Genomic DNA, 18,708 nt, shown 5'->3' with positions numbered 1-18,708 from the left:
AAGATGGAGGTGACTCACTAGATGGAATAGGAATATAATGTGATTCGGTATGTATTTGAGTAGGAGGAAGATCAAGAGCGTTAATGGGTTTAAATGACTCACAAGTGCTTTCTTTTGTCATTAAAATCTCCCCTTAAGGATAGGACTTGAAGGACAATGGATTATATTCAAAGAAGGAAATGTAAAACTTTTGAGATGAAGGGTGATACCACTTGTACACACCTTTTTTGAGTGGATGAGTATCCAAGAAAGACATATTTGATGGCACGAGGGTCTAGTTTACCTCGTAGTAGACCGTGGATATGGACAAAGACAGTGCACTCAAAAATCCTAGGAGTAACCCCATTTGTGATTCGGAAATGAGTATAGAAATTGTCGAGAAGTTGCATGGGATTCTTGTTGTCTAAGACACATGAGGGAAACCTGTTTATCATGTATGTGACATTAAGGACAACCTCTCCCCAATTGGATTTACGAACAAACATGAGTAGTGTTGAGTAAATGCCCATTTTCCTTTCTGCTATTCTTTCTATTGGGGTGTATGAACACAAGACGAGTCATAAATAATCCCTAGGATTGGAAATATGGGGATAAGATTTGGTTAAAGTAATTTCTCGCATTGTCGGCCCTAAAGCTTTTGATTTTCACTCCAAATTGTTTTTGAATCAATATCAACAACCACCAAGCCTTTTCCCACTAGGTGGGGTCGGCTGTATGAATCCTTTTACGCCATTGAGCTCTATCTCCTATTATATCATCATCTATATTTAAATAAATTTTATCTTGTTTTATTGTTGCTAACCAAGTCTTTTTTGGTCTTCCTCTTCCTCGTTTGATATGCATGTTTATCATAGTTTCACATCGCCTAATTGGAGCATTTATTGATCGTCTTACATGTCCATTTGATATGCATGTTTTTGAATCACTAAGTGGAAATTAGGAATAACAATGTTGACATCATATTTTTGTTTGACGAGAAACAACCATGTAACCCGAGTGCAATCATCAATTAAGAAGACAAATCATCAAGCCCCAGAAACATTGGGAATATTAGAAGGACCCTATATGTCATTATGAATCAAATGAAAGGGAATAGAGCTTCTTTTATTGCCACGAGAATATTTTGCCAATTTGCAAACATCAAAAACATCCAATCCTTGAAAAAAAAGAGGAAACATGACTTTTAAAATCCTAAAAGAGGGATGACCAAAGCATTTGTGATACAATCAAATGTTGTCTTTATTGGAAGAACGGTGAAAAGACAAAGACAAATTATTCCTAATCTTCTTATTTGATTCAAAGTAGTAAAGACCGCTATGTTCCTTAGCAAGTCCAATCCTCCTTCCTAGTCCTTATCCTAGAAAACACAATAAGAAGGGGAAAAATGGCATGATAGTGAAGTTCAATAATTAATTTTTGAATGGAAACAAGGCACAATTTTGGTACATGGACGTTTTTCAGGATAATGCTAGGGATAAGGTGAACATCTCCAAAATCAGCAACAGTTAAAGATCCATTAACTAATACAATTTTGTTGTTACTTGGGTTACGGTTATAAGTGTGGAAAAATTAAGAATTGGGAGTCATGTGGTTTGCGAAGTCTATTATTCATGAGTTATTAAAGAAATTGTTTGAGGTATTTATGCAAAAAAGGAGTGAAGGGATCCTTGAGAGAGTCAAAGAGCATGCGTTAGGTTTATAAGAGAATCGAACAGTCCTCGAAGTTTTCAATTTCTATATTATTGAATCCTCCTATGGGGATAGATAGACTAAATCACAAAATGTCCATCTCACAACTCTCAGTGATCTATTGAAAATCTCTAAAAGCCCCTCTCACTTTTTAATTAGTTCTCAGATTGAACAAGCCTCAAATCACATGGGATTCAACAGCCAATTAATCGGTGAGCACAATATCTGACCTTGTGTGATTGACACTCAGATTGGTCAAGTTGACGGACAATTTTCATCCTTTTTTTTTACTTCTTTTCTCCACTTTAACGCTTGGTTTTTCATGATGTCACTCAGTACTCAACCTAAAACTTTTAATTGAAATACATTACTTTATCAAAGGCATATTATTTATAATTGTAGGTTGTTGTTCATAATGTGCATATACGACGAGGGCTTTTAATGCTTGTCCCAGAAATTTTTACGGTGCTTGGGGGCCTAGTTGAGGATTTAGATGCAGCAAGGAAGAGGCTTGTTGCTGAAGTAAATAAACCTCCACGAGGCAAAAGGTACTATGCTTTATTTTCTCATTTTGTGCTTCCTATCTTTGGGGATACTGTTAATGGTTGATGGTGCCATGATGAACATAATCCATTAATCCTTCCTAAATGGTCATGGGAGGGCGTGTGTGTGTGTATTGGTTGGAAGGGGGGAGGGGGAGGGGGAGGGGGAGGGATTGTATTGGCGTAAACTACTAAGATAAATCTTTATTCTGGTTGAGTGAACATCTCCTCAAATGTTTGGTTAAAAAAATTCCTAACAAATATAGGATGACTAATTGTTATTGACAAGAAGCTTGGTAATACATGGTAATTTTAATATTCTCTTTTTCATTTGTTGTGATCATCTTGGGGCACAAAAATGTTATTTCACCTCATTAACTTCCACAGGAAGCGTGGTAATATAAGTCCATTGTCTACAAGGGCTTGTCTTGCAGCATGGCCCTCCAACAATGTTTTAGGTGCACCAACAAATTCAACAACACTAAATTCGCAAGTATTGGATCAAGGTACTTTTGTCACTTTATACCAAGGTGCATTGTCTAAAAGTAATTTAATATTTGGTAATCTGTTGTTTTACAATTTGTCGTTCAACAACATATAATGTTTGGAAAAATGCATTTAGAAATCATTCAATTAATGAGGAATTTCTCACAATACTTACACTTTAGAGTGAAAATGACATGACTCAAACCTAAAATATCAAAATGAAGTAAAACAAAAGGTGTAGTAGCACATTTATGGACTCTACTAGGGAACATAGACCAAGTATGTTTTCTTAATAAATATAACTTATACTCAAGACAATTAAAGACTAGAAGCACTAAAAACTATTTTTTAAACTTTATAGATTAACTTGATGAGGACAATTATAAGTCTAGAGACAGAGAGGGCCACTAAAAGATCCAAAGACGATAATGGCATATCCAATTAGTATTTAGTACAATCTATGAAACTCATCCTTAGATCCTAAATGAAAATTAGCATTGAAACTTAATTGTATAGAAGACTGAGAACAAAGGCAACAAAAGTGAAGCAGAAACATTCTTAACCCATGAGTGAGTAGGACCCATTAGCTCTTCTAACATTGGTAGGATATGGTCAGAGGAAAAGATGTTACCAAAATTATGCACAATGGCCACTATAGGTAATTTGTTGAGATAAGGTACTGATAGCATCTTAAGAAGCGCAAATATAACTCAATAAGAACTTTAATAGTGGAGTCAAACGCAAAGTATATATGGGTTGATGGATTGTCCCAGGAAGTAATGTGTGACTCAGCTACATGAGTTGCATGTAAAGGATGGCCTGGTGGGTAGCCATAAAGAGAGTAGTAGTTTCCCACAGTTGGAGCACTTGAGCATAGCCTATAGATCAGGATGGCTGCTACTACCTCCCTTGACAACCTTCTTCATTACCATGCGATCCTCGAGATGGCAATTTAATTGCCCATGTGAGTTAGTCTAACTCACCATAGGTGAAACAAGAGTGGAGTGAAATAGCCTACTAAACTCTAGTCTTCTCTAATTCAAACTGGACAGCATAAAGGAAAGTAAACGTAAGAAGTTTATCCTAGTAATCTTGCATAACATCTGAGTGATCTGAATGATGTTTCTGAAATCAAAACTCTGTAATCGTTCACTAATATTGCTTATCTTGGTGATTGATTTCCACAACTAAAAAGACATAATCACAACATAGGTCCGAGTCTTTGAGATGACTTGTATACAACCAAGACTTATAGCAGGAGAAAGATGCTAATGTGGCTGAGATCAATAGATTACCAAAGGAGAGCAACTAATTGATGATCAATTTGCTCCCACAAGGTTTTGGTGAATCTTTGTAGCTTGGGTGGTAAGGTGTTCCGAGTAACATTGGCCAGTCAACTAAATTCAAGTTTAAATTGTTGTAGGTTTGCAGCCCACAAAGCATATTGCTTTTCCCATTCAACTTTTCCGTGGCCATTGTCATGGATCTAAAAAGGCTTAAGAACCAATGGTAGGGGATAATTGGGAACTAATAGATGAATATGATATTCTATATTGATGATAGCTTTTGATCACCGAGGAGAGCAATGCTATTAGACTTTGAAAGAGAAGAAACAAAGATTTACTTTCTAAAACAATATATGCTGCCCAAAAAGAGAGGAAGAATGTGGGATCTAACAATGAGCTCACTGGAAAGAATGTATTGGGTACATAGATGGGGTTGCAAGAGACGATGCAGTTATCTATGCTTGTGTAGGAACTTCACAGAATTGTCATGCGGTGAGGTTGGTGCACGAGGAGATGTCTGTGAGGAAGGGACAATGCATGAGGAAGGCAGTCGGTGAGAGGTCTATATGCAGGCACAACAAGAGATGCTGTGTAGAGTTATGAGCGCTTGATGGCGTCATGGAGAGGTCTGGTTGCAGAATAAGTCATGAGCATGGAGTTGTTGGCGTCATGAATAGGTGGGTGTCATGTGCTTTTGGTTGCAGGTGAATGCCCCTATGTCACATAGGGAGGTTGTGAAGTAGAGCTGATGTGGATTGAGTCGTTATCAAAGCTTGATCTCAGAGGGGATAGAGTTGCATATTATCACAATGGCAGCTATATGGTATTTGCAATTAGGTCCCTAAAAACTTTAGGCAAAATCAAATCTCAGAGAAAGGGATTCTTTAACATATGACATGCCTGTTTTCATCTCTAGTATATGCATTTGAATGCTTACTTGTAATATTTTTGCCACAATACTAATACTGGCCCGGTTGTTTGTCTAATTTATGCTTTTCTACAACCAACCCTGATCGAGGTTGTATACATGTTATGTCAAATCTCTTAGAAGTTGGAATCTCAAAAGCCACTAATACACAAGCATACAACCTGATATGTTTGGATTCACCTGATTAGAATTTTCTTAGTCAATGCATTATCTTACTTGAAGGGAACCTTGATGCAACGACAAAATTGTTGTTGTGTGACCCGGTGGTCATGGTTTCGAGTCGTGGAAATAACCTTTTGCAATGCAGGGTAAAGCTGCATACAATAGACCCTTTCTCGAGACCCCATATCTGCGGGAGTTTTATGCATCGGGCTACCCTTTTAATGCATTATATTGTGTGTGTGTGTGTTTTCTTAGTCAATGCATTATCTTACTTGAAGGGAGCCTTGATGCAATGACAAAGTTGTTGTTGTGTGACCCGGTGGTCATGGTTTCGAGTCGTGGAAATAACCTTGGTAAAGCTACATACAATAGACCCTTTATCGGGACCCCATATCTACGACCTTATTACTTCAACAAGGAGGTATCGGTTACCCCTGCCCCTGGAACAATATTTAATCCTAACAATTTAATACAGGAGCAGCGAAATTATATTATATGGTGTGAAGAAGAAATAAGAAGATTGCAGGAAGAAGTGAAATACTTCAAGACTCAATGCGAGGCACTACAACTAGAAAAAGAATTACAAAAGGATTTTCAAGACTTAGGAGAAGAAGATGAGGAAGCCGCTCATATGTTAATTGAAGAAATAGCTGCCTCTAATTCTAGCCCCAGGTTGGTAAAAAATATGTTGTATAATTTAACAGTTGAAATAGATATTCCAGGAATTCCTAAGTTCAAACTGAAGGCAATACTTGACACGGGGGCAACTACCTGCTGCGTTGATCAGAGGTCAGTTCCAAAAGATTCATTGGAACAAAACACATTCACAGTATGTTTTAGTGGGGTAAATTCGCAGCAGACTGCAAAAATGAAACTAAAGAATGGCAGGATGATGATTGGTGACAATATCTTTAGAATTCCTTACACCTACAGTTTTCTATGACGCTGGGAGATAACATCCAATTTATCATTGGATGCAATTTTATAAGAGCTATGCACGGAGGATTAAGAATTGAAGGCAATACGGTAACATTCTATAAGAACCTGACAACTATAAATACATTGCCTTCTGTTAATGCAGCTATTGAGGAACTTGAGCTAGAGGAAGAAGAACACATTCAGATAAAGGAGATGGTTCATATATCAGTTGGAAGAAGAAATTTATCTTTTGAACAAAAATTTGGACCTCTCTTACAAAAGCTAAAGGAGCAAGGAGTGATTGGGGAAAACCCCTTGCAACACTGGCAGAAAAACCAAATCGTATGTCAGCTGGATATAAAAAATCCAGAGTTTATTATTGAAGATAGGCCTCTGAAGCATCTGACTCCCACTCAGAAGGAAGCTTTCTCAAAACATGTTAAGGCCTTACTGGATCTAAAGATTATTCGTCCAAGTAAAAGCCGGCACCGAACCACGGCTATTATTGTAAACTCTGGAACTACTATTGACCCGATCACAAAAGAAGAAAAGAAAGGAAAGACTGATATTCAACTATAAGCGTCTAAATGATATCACGCACAAAGACCAGTATAATCTACCGGGCAATGTTGTCAAAATCGCGAGTCGGAACGTAGAATCGCACGATTCTACGCATTTTTTGTGGCCTTCCGCGTTGCGTGCCCAGGCGGAAGCGGAATCGGGTGGAATCGTGCAGAATCGCGTGGAAGCGTAGCGGAAATCGTAGACTCGTGAGAGTCCAGCGATTCTACGCGAAATGTCCGCTGGTTTTCCAAGACCAGAAGGTCGATCGCAGCGATCGATCAAACACGGGTCCAAGAAACTTTTCTCCTTCAGAAAAATAGGGAGATCGGTCTGTGGACCGATCAGCCCCTAGGCCGATCGGCCCTTGCAGAGCCCTGATTTCCGCCTTCGTCACGTGTTTCTCACGAGCCGGTTGTCGTTTTCTGCGTGGGACAGAGGGACAGGGAGAGTTTCGGGACAGAAGATTTGATCTCAGAAGAAGGAATTGAGGAAAGTCAATGACTATAGCATTGATGACCTAGCTTCTGATGATGATTGGATTGTGGATGATAGTGAAAATTTAGATTTGGACGCTTCAAATGAAGATTTGGTTCCAGTTGAAGAAGGACCTAGTAGTGGAGCACCTCATGATGATTTGGAGCTGCCTAGTTATGATGATGATGAAGTTGAAGAAGGTGGAGATGCCATGGAGGATGCTGGAGATGAAGAACACATGGAGGATGATTATGAATTCATGAATTTATGAAGTTTAGAACTTGACTATTATTTTTCATGTTGTAGACTTATATGTTATCTAAAATTTGTGACTTATGACTTATTTTATGTGTGGATTGTAGAAGACCTTATAAATGTTTAGTTTAATCAAATGTTTAATGTGTTTTTGAGGTTATTAATCTTATCTATGTTATTTTCTATGAGTATATATATGTTTATATATAATTTTACATTTTGGTAGAAACTTACGATTCGTGTTACGATACTACGAGTTTACGATTCTACAACTCTCTTCCGTTTCAACGTAGAATCTCGATTTTGACAACCTTGCTACCGGGTATTAATACCATCAGTAATAGTTGTATATTTTCAAAATTTGATTTGAAAAGTGGCTTTCATCAGGTTGCTATGCAACCTGATTCTATTGAATGAACGACATTCTGGTCCCTGATGGATTATATGAATGGTTGGTCATGCCATTCGGTCTTAAAAATGCACCAGCAGTTTTTCAAAGAAAAATGGACTCATGCTTCAAAAGAACAGAAGAATTTATTGCGGTATACATAGACGATATTATGGTATTCTCCCCAGATGAAAAGAGTCACGAGCAACATCTTCAGAAGATGCTTAGTATTTGCCAAGACAATGGGTTAATATTAAGCCCAACAAAAATGAAGATAGCAGTACCAAAAATTGAATTTCTAGGTGCTATCATTGGCAACTGCAAGATCAAACTACAACCCAATGTAATTACAAAAATCGCAGATTTCAATGACAACGAGCTGAAAACTACCAAAGGGATGCGATCTTGGCTAGGGTTGTTGAATTATGCCAGAAACTATATTCCTAACTTGGGAAAATTACTGGGACCTCTATATGCCAAAACATCTCCTAATGGAGAAAGAAGATTAAGTCAGCAGGACTGAGATTTAATCCGACAAATTAAAACCAAGGTAAAACAATTACCAGACCTTGAGCTACCCCCACCAGAATGTTATATGATCCTTGAAGTAGACGGATGTATGGATGGATGGGCCGGAATTTGCAAATGGAAAAGAAAGAAATTTGATCCTATTTCCTCTGAGAAGATTTGTGCTTATTCAAGTGGTAAGTTTAACCCACCAAAGTCAACTATTGATGCGGGGATCTATGCAGTCATGAATACAATGGAAGCTTTAAAAATATATTTTCTGGACAAATCTGAGCTCCTCATTAGAACAGACTGCCAAGCTATTATTAGCTTTTTTAGAAAAACAGCTAACCACAAACCTTCCCGAGTTAGATGGATTTTCTTCACGGATTGTATTACCGGAGCTGGACCAATAGTACAATTTGAACACATAGACGACAAAAATAATCAGGTAGCTGACTCTTTATCCCTTCTAATTTCTGTGTTAATATTTTCAGAATGGTCGGAACAGCATTAACGAACCAGCCACTCCCGCAAGCGCAGGATCTACTGAACAAGATGATTCAAGCCCTTTTGAAATCGTTAAACAATACTAACAAAAGATCAATTCAAGACATGAGAGACCAGTCCCACTCGATGAGTACCACCAGATCTCAGAAGATTTACACACTATTGAACAAAGAGCAGCAATCCGAGCTGTCAATACTCTACAGCAGCTCAGGCATATCCACTCCCTTAAACGACAAGAGTGTAACACGAGGGAAGGACAACTGGTGGAACGACTGGTACCCAGCTAGAACAGTGTGATAGACAACTATCACATGCCGCGTATCTTCTTCAAGATTGTATGACAAGGATGAGCAACTTTAAGGTCTAAAGGATAGCAGGCGTGATGGACCCAAAGAAAAAGAAGATTCGCGCGTGAAGCAATATGTAATTAAAGTATGTACAATAATGCACTACTTTATAAAAAGTAGATGCGCTGTGAGTAGATAGGCACTACTAAGGATGTGAAGTGCTTCTTATCCCCTCACTAACAAACGTGATGATGGGGCCCAATGAGCACCCAGCGTTTGCTATAAGGAGGAAAGAGTAGCCTCTATCAAGGGCATCGAGCGTTCACTCGAACCTTACCTAAGGAGTAGTATTGTAGCAGTTTGTAAGTGCTTTTAAACTTATCAAATTCCTTTCGTTTCCGTCTTTTAAACTTAACAAGAGCTTACAAACTGCTACAATAAGGTTCACAAGGGCATCGAGCGTCCTTTACGTTTGTTAGTGAGGGGATAAGAAGCGCTGTGACATCCTTAGTAGTGCCTATCTACTCACAGCACATCTACTTTTTATAAAGTAGTGCATTATTGTACATACTTTAATTACATATTGCTTCACGCGCGAATCTTCTTTTTCTTTGGGTCCATCACGCCTGCTGTCCTTTAGACCTTAAAGTTGCTCATCCTTGTTATACAATCTTGAAGAAGATACGCGGCATGTGATAGTTGTCTGTCACACTGTACTGCTGGGTACCAGTCGTTCCACCAGTTGTCCTTCCCTCGACACTGGTTACACTCTTGTCGTTTAAGGGAGTGGATAAGCCTGAGCTGCTGTAGAGCATTAATATTTCGGATTGCTGCTCTTTGTTCAATAGTGTGTAAATCTTCTGAGATCTGGTGGTACTCATCGAGTGGGACTGGTCTCTCATGTCTTGAATTGATCTTTCGTTGGTATTGTTCAACGATTTCAAAAGGGCTTGAATCATCTTGTTCTGATTATTTTTGCCGTCTATGTGTTCAAATTGTACTGTTGGTCCAGCTCCGGTAATATAATCCGTGAAGGAAATCCATCTAACTCGGGAAGGTTTGTGGTTAGCTGTTTTTCCAAAAAAGCTAATAATAGCTTGGCAGTATGTTTTAATGAGGAGCTCAGATTTGTCCAGAAAATATATTTTTAAAGCTTCCATTGTGTTCATGACTGCATAGATCTCTGCATCAATAGTTGACTTTGGTGGGTTAAACTTACCACTTGAATAAGCACAAATCTTCTCAGAGGAAATAGGATCAAATTTCTTTCTTTTCCATTTGCAAATTCCGCCCCATCCATCCATACATCCGTCTACTTCAAGGATCATATAACATTCTGGTGGGGGTAGCTCAAGGTTTGGTAATTGTTTTACCTTGGTTTTAATTTGCCGGATTAAATCCCAGTCCTGCTGATTTAATCTTCTTTCTCCATTAGGAGATGTTTTGGCATATAGAGGTCCCAGTAATTTTCCCAAGTTAGGAATATAATTTCTGGCATAATTCAACAACCCTAGCCAAGATCGCATCCCTTTGGTAGTTTTCAGCTCGTTGTTATTGAAATCTGTGATTTTTGTAATCACATGGGGTTGTAGTTTGATCCTGCAGTTGCCAATGATAGCACCTAGAAATTCAATTTCTGGTACTGCTATCTTCATTTTTGTTGGACTTAATATTAACCCATTGTCTTGGCAAATACTGAGCATCTTCTGAAGATGTTGCTCGTGACTCTTTTCATCTGGGGAGAATACCAGAATATCGTCTATGTATACCGCAATAAATTCTTCTGTTCCTTTGAAGCATGAGTCTATTTTTCTTTGAAAAACTACTGGTGCATTTTTAAGACCGAATGGCATGACCAGTCATTCATATAATCCATCAGGGACCAGAATGTCGCCCATTTAGTAGAATCAGGATGCATAGCAACCTGATGAAAGCCACTTTTCAAATCAAATTTTGAAAATATACAACTATTACTGACCTTTTTAAGGATGATATTAATACCCGGTAGACTATACTGGTCTTTGTGCGTGATGTCATTTAGACGCTTATAATTGAATATCAGTCTTTCCTTTTCTTTCTTTTCTTCTTTTGTGATCGGGTCAATAGTAGTTCCAGAGTTTACAATAATAGCCGTGGTTCGGTGCCGACTTTTACTTGGACGAATAATCTTTAGATCCAGTAAGGCCTTAACATGTTTTGAAGCTCCTTACGGGCAGAAGGATCTGCAATATCTTGATAATAAACTCGGATTTTTTATCTGTGCTGTTGGTTTTACGCGGTTGCAAGGGGTTTTCCCCAATCACTCCTTGCTCCTTTAGCTTTTGTAAGAGAGGTCCAAATTTTTGTTCAAAAGATAAATTTCTTCTTCCAACTGATATATGAACCATCTCCTTTATCTGAATGTGTTCTTCTTCCTCTAGCTCAAGTTCCTCAATAGCTGCATTAACAGAAGGCAATGTATTTATAGTTGTTAGGTTCTTATAGAATGTTACCGTATTGCCTTCAATTCTTAATCCTCCGTGCATAGCTCTTATAAAATTGCATCCAATGATAAATTGGATGTTATCTCCCAGAGTCATAGGAAAACTGTAGGTGTAAGGAATTCTAAAGATATTGTCACCAATCATCATCCTGCCATTCTTTAGTTTCATTTTTGCAGTCTGCTACGAATTTACCCCACTAAAACATACTGTGAATGTGTTTTGTTCCAATGAATCTTTTGGAACTGACCTCTAATCAACGCAGCAGGTAGTTGCCCTCGTGTCAAGTATTGCCTTCAGTTTGAACTTAGGAATTCCTGGAATATCTATTTCAACTGTTAAATTATACAACATATTTTTTACCAACCTGGGGCTAGAATTGGAGGCAGCTATTTCTTCAATCAACATATGAGCGACTTCCTCATCTTCTTCTCCTAAGTTTTGAAAATCCTTTTGTAATTCTTTTTCTAGTTGTAGTGCCTCGCATTGAGTCTTGAAGTATTTCACTTTTTCCTGCAATCTTCTTATTTCTTCTTTACACCATATAATATAATTTCGCTGCTTCTGTATTAAATTGTTAGGATTAAATATTGTTGCAGGGGCAGGGGTAACCGATACCTCTTTGTTGAAGTAATAAAGTCCACAAAGATTGCAGACCGTGAGGAAGCAATCTGGGCAGTGGATTCTTGCCATTTTGCAGCAGGTGCATATATGGGATTGAGGAGAAAATATCCTTTCATTATGTTTCCACTGGTGCAGGCAATTAGACTGCGCATCTGTTAACTTAATTTGTTGCCGGTACCCTCCATCTTCTAAGCCAAGCATATATATAGAGTTTAATTGGAGAGTTTGCAGAGATTGTTGTACCTCATATATACCATCTTCTCCTTTAGAAAGGCTGAATATGACATCACTTTGGGCTTCTCCCTCTTGTACTGGAAGTATGTCGCAGTCATCAGGTAGGTCTAGTTGCTCAAATATAGCAACTATTTTTACATTTCGTTTTTCATTGGGACAGTCTTTAGCGAAATGGCCTTCTTGTCCACATAGATAACACTTACATTTCTTATTTCTAAGTAAGTGTTTTCTTTTTTCAATTCTTGCATGGGAATTATGGGGTTTACCTTTGTTGGTCTTTGACTGTCTTACCCCCATCTTTTTGGTTCCAGTCTTTTGATAGGAGCTCGGGATTGGGATTTGGCTACAGAAGGACAAGTCCTCGAGTGACCTTTTAAATGCCGCATCTTTACATTCTTGTTCTAAGAATTTGTGGGCAAAAATAATTCTGGGGAATACTCCCACTGTTAGACCAGAATGCTTTGCTTCAAAGGCTGCTTTAATTCGATTCCCGAGGTCTCCTGGCATTTTAAGCCAGAATTTTTCTGATAGCTCTGGTCCCGCATATAATCTTCCAGTCTTGGCTGCTAGCCGCATATAATCATTAATATGCTGGATTATATTTTTGACATTGTCACATGATAACTTCTCAAGGTCCTGTATGTAGAATTCTGGATTTCAGTAGATCCTTGGGTGGGATCTTTTGTAGAGAATACCCTTCTCATTTGGGATAATATATTCTGAGTCCCTTCCCTTCCTTCACTAATTGTTATGAGGGCATCATATTCTGTGGCATAAGTCATTCTCCATTGTACCCAGGTTATTTTTTCAATCTCTCCTAAAAGATTTTCAATAAACTCTACCTTTTCCTTGGTGTCTGAGAATGATTGTGCGGCTACAAAATTCTTCGTGATAGATTCCCATCTTGAAAAGGCATCATCAAAAAGATTCAATTGTGCCGGGATTACGAATATCGCCCCACTTTGTTGTTGTGCAGATGGGAGAGTCCATAACTCATTATTCATACCTCCTCGAAATCTTGTTCTCGGTGGTTGTTCGTATATGGGTTGAAAAGCAGAGGGATTTGTAGTGGTGTTGTCGGCTAGGGGATACCTAGGTGGTCCCATTGCCGTGTCTGTTGGAGGGCGATATGGAGATATTACGGTGCTGGTGGAGTAAATTTGCTCAGTAGTTGGTGTCACTTCTTCTACCAGCCTTCTTAAACAGGGGTACTCCATTTCAGCATTAGCAGCAATTAATTCAATAAATCCCTTACAATTTTTTGGAGATAACTCAATAAATGTTTCCTTTCTCCCATCACCTTCGCTCGCAAAGGGGTTAGTCCATTCAGGATCCGAGTCAGGATAAGTGTCCCATATTGGTTTGGTTTTTGTACTTAATTGGGACAAGTATTGGATGTAGTCCAGATAGGAGTTGTCAGTGTCTTCATAATTTTGAGTAGTTTCCATGGACCGTGGTACAGAGGCCCCTGGGCTTGTATCCACTGCATGGACTTTTTCAAAATTATTTGGGCTTGAGTTGTCCTGAACAAAGACTGCCGTTGTTTCCCTTGGAAGTAATAGGGAAAATATATCTTAAGTTGTAAAATATTTTGGGCTTTGAGAAGTAGAGGCTTGATTTTGGGTTAGTGTAAGCTGATTCTCAGTTGACCCAAATCCTTTAGTTCCCCTTTCTGTGTAGCTAAGATGAGGTACTTCATAAACCTCTGGAATAGCTATTTTTTCAAGTATCAACTGCGCAATCTTTTGCTGTTGAGAAATATAAACTGGGAGGTTAGTTCTATTAAACAAAAGCACTTGAACTTCACCTCTGTAGTCGGAGTCGATTACGCCTGCTCCGACTTCTATCCCTGTCTTCCATGCTAGTCCTGATCGTGAGGCCAACCTTCCATAATATCCATATGGAATTTCGATTTGTAGACCTGTATGAATTAGATCTCGGCCATATGGTTCTATAACTGCTGCGTGACTTGCCGCTATATCCAGGACAGCAGATCCCTCAGTATGCCTTGTTGGCGTAACTGTATCTGGAGAGATTTTATTTATGAGAATGTGTGGTTCAGTTATTGAAGAATACCTTTCACTTGAAGTTTCCCTTGCTTGCTTTTCTTCTGGACTTCTTGGTTTTGCTGAATTTATTTATTTCTTCATCACCCCAGCCAGATGGGGGTGGGAGTTCTGAATCCAGATAAGTTTCTGGGATATCATAACTGACATAATAATCAAACTTCCCGCTTGGTTGTCCCAAAGTATCCCATCTTCTAGTCTTTGGCCTTTCCCTTTTTATGCAATCATCCATTTCTCCATACAATTCATAATATTCTTCAACGGTACCATCATAATTTGTGAAAACTCCTGGCTTTGTCTCAATTAAGACTGCTAGAGTTTCATAAACTTCTTCATCTTTGTTATTGAAAGTCGGTTGCTCCGTTGGTCGTGCTGCTGCATAGCTGCTGAAGCTTACTGATATGCGCCCATCCATCATTGTTTGGCTATTTACTTCTGATGGCTGCATCGGTATAGAGACTTGGGTAGGGTTTATAACCCAATTTAAGCCTTGCAAGTTATTTGTAGAAAACTTTCTTCCAGGTAGAGCATTAACCCCATGAGAGGTTAGATAATCCACCACTCCCTGCACTTCATAAGCAAACCCTACGTTAGGTGTATTAGAAAGCCTACCGACCATCCCTCTGGTGATTAATAGGTTTGCTTCACTGTTCTGCCGTGCTTCATATCCTCTTGCGAGGATAGAGATTTGAATGTTGCGGTAGAAGTCTCCAATTGTCATCATTACTTCTGGAATAACATAAATCATCTGACTACCCCGTGTCAGATCTACTTCCATTGTTGCTAGAATGGCTTGATCACCTTGCCACCAGTTGTCTCTGAAGACTATGAGTGCCATAGTTCCTTCATGTTGCCTGTGTAATATTTGAATACGCACCTGGAGGACACCCAGGTGGATATACTGCATGCGGCTCCTTTATAGTTGCATAAAACTTTCTTCTTGAATGAAGTTTCTGTCGACTTGGTGATTGTCAGTCACTACTATGGCTTCTTCAGATCTATGAACATAAACTCTATGATGGGCGTCATCCCTTCTAGAGTGATAAAGAACCTCCGCCGGTACTATAGAGGCTCGTTCTTGCATGGATAGCTGCAGATGAGCTTCTGGCTCCAGTTGTTGTTCAGGGGTATACCTTGATGATGTTCCACTAGTAAGTTGACGTCCAAGCCTCCTTGCAGCTTGCTGAGTATTGTAAAAACGTCATTGATTTCTTCTATAGCTCCTTATTTGGTCTTCAAATAACGGTGTTGTGGCTACTTGCTGTTGCTCTGTTCTGGTGGCGGCCATACTCCTTTTAATTTTTCCTGCTCCTGTTTTAGTATTTTGTATGGGTCCTTGAATACTCTTAATTTTCCAGGCTTCTCCTTGGATTTTGATGGGCCAAGGGATAGATTTTGAAGTTTGGAAATTAAGTCTTGTGGAAGAGGAGTATTTTGTTTTCGAAGCTCTTGCTGAATTTCTCTCAAGGTTTTAGCTATTTGAACAAGCAAATGGATTTGTGTATTGTTCTGTTTTATGATAGTAGTGATTCCAGGAGTAGTTCCTTGGTAATCACTTGGTTTAGCAAAACCAATTGACGGGTTTTCTATGGGATCAGTTGCAGAAAGGGCTTCACGATATGAAATTGTATTTCTTGAAGTAACAAAAGTGCTTATAAAAACTTATGAATGGCTGGTCATGCCATTCGGTCTTAAAAATGCACCAGCAGTTTTTCAAAGAAAAATGGACTCATGCTTCAAAGGAACAGAAGAATTTACTGCGGTATACATAGACGATATTCTGGTATTCTCCCCAGATGAAAAGAGTCACGAGCAACATCTTCAGAAGATGCTCAGTATTTGCCAAGACAATGGGTTAATATTAAGTCCAACAAAAATGAAACCCTTTTAATGCATTATATTACTTGCTCACAAATTTAACAGTGGAGTGTGTGCGCGCGCGCGTCTTTCTGTTCTCTGCTCAACTGTACTAAATAATTTGTAAATTTCTCATCTTAGCTTCTCAAATTGGTTGCACAAGTTTCCATATAAGTTTTCTTATATGCTTGAACATTTTCTACTCTTATTACTTACACATGTCATGATCACGTAATGAAAATGTATCCCAGTGTAGTACTTCACCTATCATCCGAATATTTCATGGATTGTAACACAATCCAAAATTTTCTCTCTATCTAATGTGCAATCACTTTGTAGGTACCAATTTGGTTAGTGCTGGGATAGTCACTGCACGTACCACAATCCCAGAATTTGTTGAACTGGGTACTACAATTCAAGATGATCCCTGTATTGTGAGACACAGCAATGAAGTAGTTGCTGCTCAGAGTGCTAGGATCCCTCTAAGAGAAGAATACTCTGCTCATATTGAAGAAAATATTACTGAGGGACCTGCTTGCCATGGAAACAGATCGGACATGCTATCTAATTCAACCCATAATCCTCTCTCTACCATGGAGCATGCCCATTCTTCAGACGTGGAAGATGCAGTTGAAATAGAACATCCCTTGATTCTAAGTGACTTGGATTCAATCCCTTTCACATATCTGGCTTGTTTATTTGCTAAATGGACCACAGAGAAAGACAAGATACCACCGATTCACGGGAGGATTAAGGTCACTTTTTATTCTCATTCGTTATTTATTCAAACTTTTGTTGAAGTCCTTTGATTTTTATTTTTATTTTTTCAAAACAAGGTTTGTTTTCTTTCTTGAATTCTGTCGGCATTCACTTTGGTGCAGATACCCATTTTCATGCTTTATAATGCACATTTGTATTGATTTGTTGCAAGTATAATACTTAGAATATTTGTTGCTGTTTCTACGAGCAAAGCAGTTGAAAAATTGTTTTCATGGAAGGACTACACTGTAACACTAGAATAGAAAAGAAATATTAATATACTTGAAATACTTCTGATGATTGCTGTGACAGAATCCTAACATGCTATGGGGAGGAAATGCTTTCTTGCTAGCCTACATGGACAAATTTACGATGTGCATAATATAGTCATGCACATTAAGGATTTGATAACGAAAACTCACTGTTTGCTTCAATCTTTGATGTGAATGGAAGAATGGAAGCACTTCGTCTAGCTCACAGATTCTTATATAGTAATTTTCTGTTAATTTGATGAAGTCATTAAACATTGACTCACTTTTTCCTAAGTTTCTACCTACTGAAGTATAGTACATACTTAGGAGTTAATTATTTTAACTTGTAGATTGAACTATCACTGTTAGTTTTTTGCAGTGTTTTTTGACTGGTGTGAAAGGATTTCAATTCAAAGAAAGGAGAACATATGAACTCAGTGTTTATGTGGATGATGGAAGTCTAATATCAGAGGTCCTCATTGATCACAAAGTAAGTTTTTTCTTGCTTTTGATTGATATTGCCTTTTTTTTTTCCAATTTTTTGTTCATTGTTGATCATTTGTGGTAAACATTTTACCTTTTGTTCCTCAGGTTGTGCAGAATGGAATAGGCCATTCTCCAGAAGAAGTAACTGCTGCTCTTTCTTCCACAGAAAAGAGAATAGTTGCTGATATGAGGGAGACAATGAAAAAGTTCCAACTTTTCTTGGCCAAGTTTGAGGTAGTTCTATTTTGTGACAATTTGAACCTTATATTGTCTCATGTTTTATATGTTTTTCTTTACATATTTTGTAAATTTGCAACCCTTTCAATCAACAATTGGCAACCTTATGTGGAGCTCCTCTTCCCTCTGGTTTTGATTCAGCCGTTTTTGAAAAAAAAAATTTTCTATTGGCCAAGTTATCTTTTCCTCATATCATATTGATGTAACGTGTGGCATAAATCCTTGCCTCCACAAATAAGGCTGTAAATGAACTAAACATTCGTGAACAAATTTGGTGTTCCGCTTGGTAAGAATTTGTTTATGTTCGTTCAATATACACAAGATTAATTAAACAAACAAGCTGAACAACTCATTAAACTAAACAAACAAGCTTGAACATATATGTGTTCAACTCGTTAACGTTCGACCATATTCATTAATAAAACTCTTTTCAATGTGCTAAATGAATAATAAAATAAAATAAATAAGTTTAAATTATCAAGTTCAATAACCAATTAAAAGACAAAGTTTCAAACAATCAAACAAACAAACTTGAATTGAGAATTCGATAACATCTAAACGAATCAAACTCGAACAAAGCTCAAGCCAAGCTCAAGCCGAGCTCAAGTCGAGCTTGAATTGAGAGCTCGATAATATCTAAACGAACCAAGCTCCCAAGCTTCAAACAAGCTCGAGCTCGTAAAAAATAAATCAAACCAAGTTTGAACAATCATTTCAA

At 38.2% G+C, this 18,708-nt stretch overlaps 1 protein-coding gene across 4 annotated transcripts in view; it reads left to right on the top strand.

Annotated features, from left to right (window-relative positions):
* LOC122040908 (recQ-mediated genome instability protein 1-like) overlaps positions 1-18,708 on the top strand; it is a 62,685-nt gene that overhangs the window by 17,611 nt on the left and 26,366 nt on the right. For 3 of the 4 annotated variants that reach the window (XM_042600395.1, XM_042600397.1, XM_042600396.1), the window contains exons 3-7: positions 2,092-2,237; positions 2,619-2,737; positions 16,597-17,012; positions 17,647-17,757; positions 17,859-17,987. In XM_042600395.1, the coding sequence (XP_042456329.1) occupies positions 2,092-2,237; positions 2,619-2,737; positions 16,597-17,012; positions 17,647-17,757; positions 17,859-17,987 (921 nt within the window). Of the gene's footprint in view, positions 1-2,091; positions 2,238-2,618; positions 2,738-16,596; positions 17,013-17,636; positions 17,758-17,858; positions 17,988-18,708 lie in introns of those variants that run through there. The other variant, XM_042600398.1, reaches the window with a different exon arrangement.

Source organism: Zingiber officinale, chromosome 2A, assembly GCF_018446385.1.
Source record: "Zingiber officinale cultivar Zhangliang chromosome 2A, Zo_v1.1, whole genome shotgun sequence".
In the NCBI taxonomy this organism is placed as follows: Eukaryota; Viridiplantae; Streptophyta; class Magnoliopsida; order Zingiberales; family Zingiberaceae; genus Zingiber; species Zingiber officinale.
This window is presented reverse-complemented; position numbering and strand designations above follow the sequence as displayed.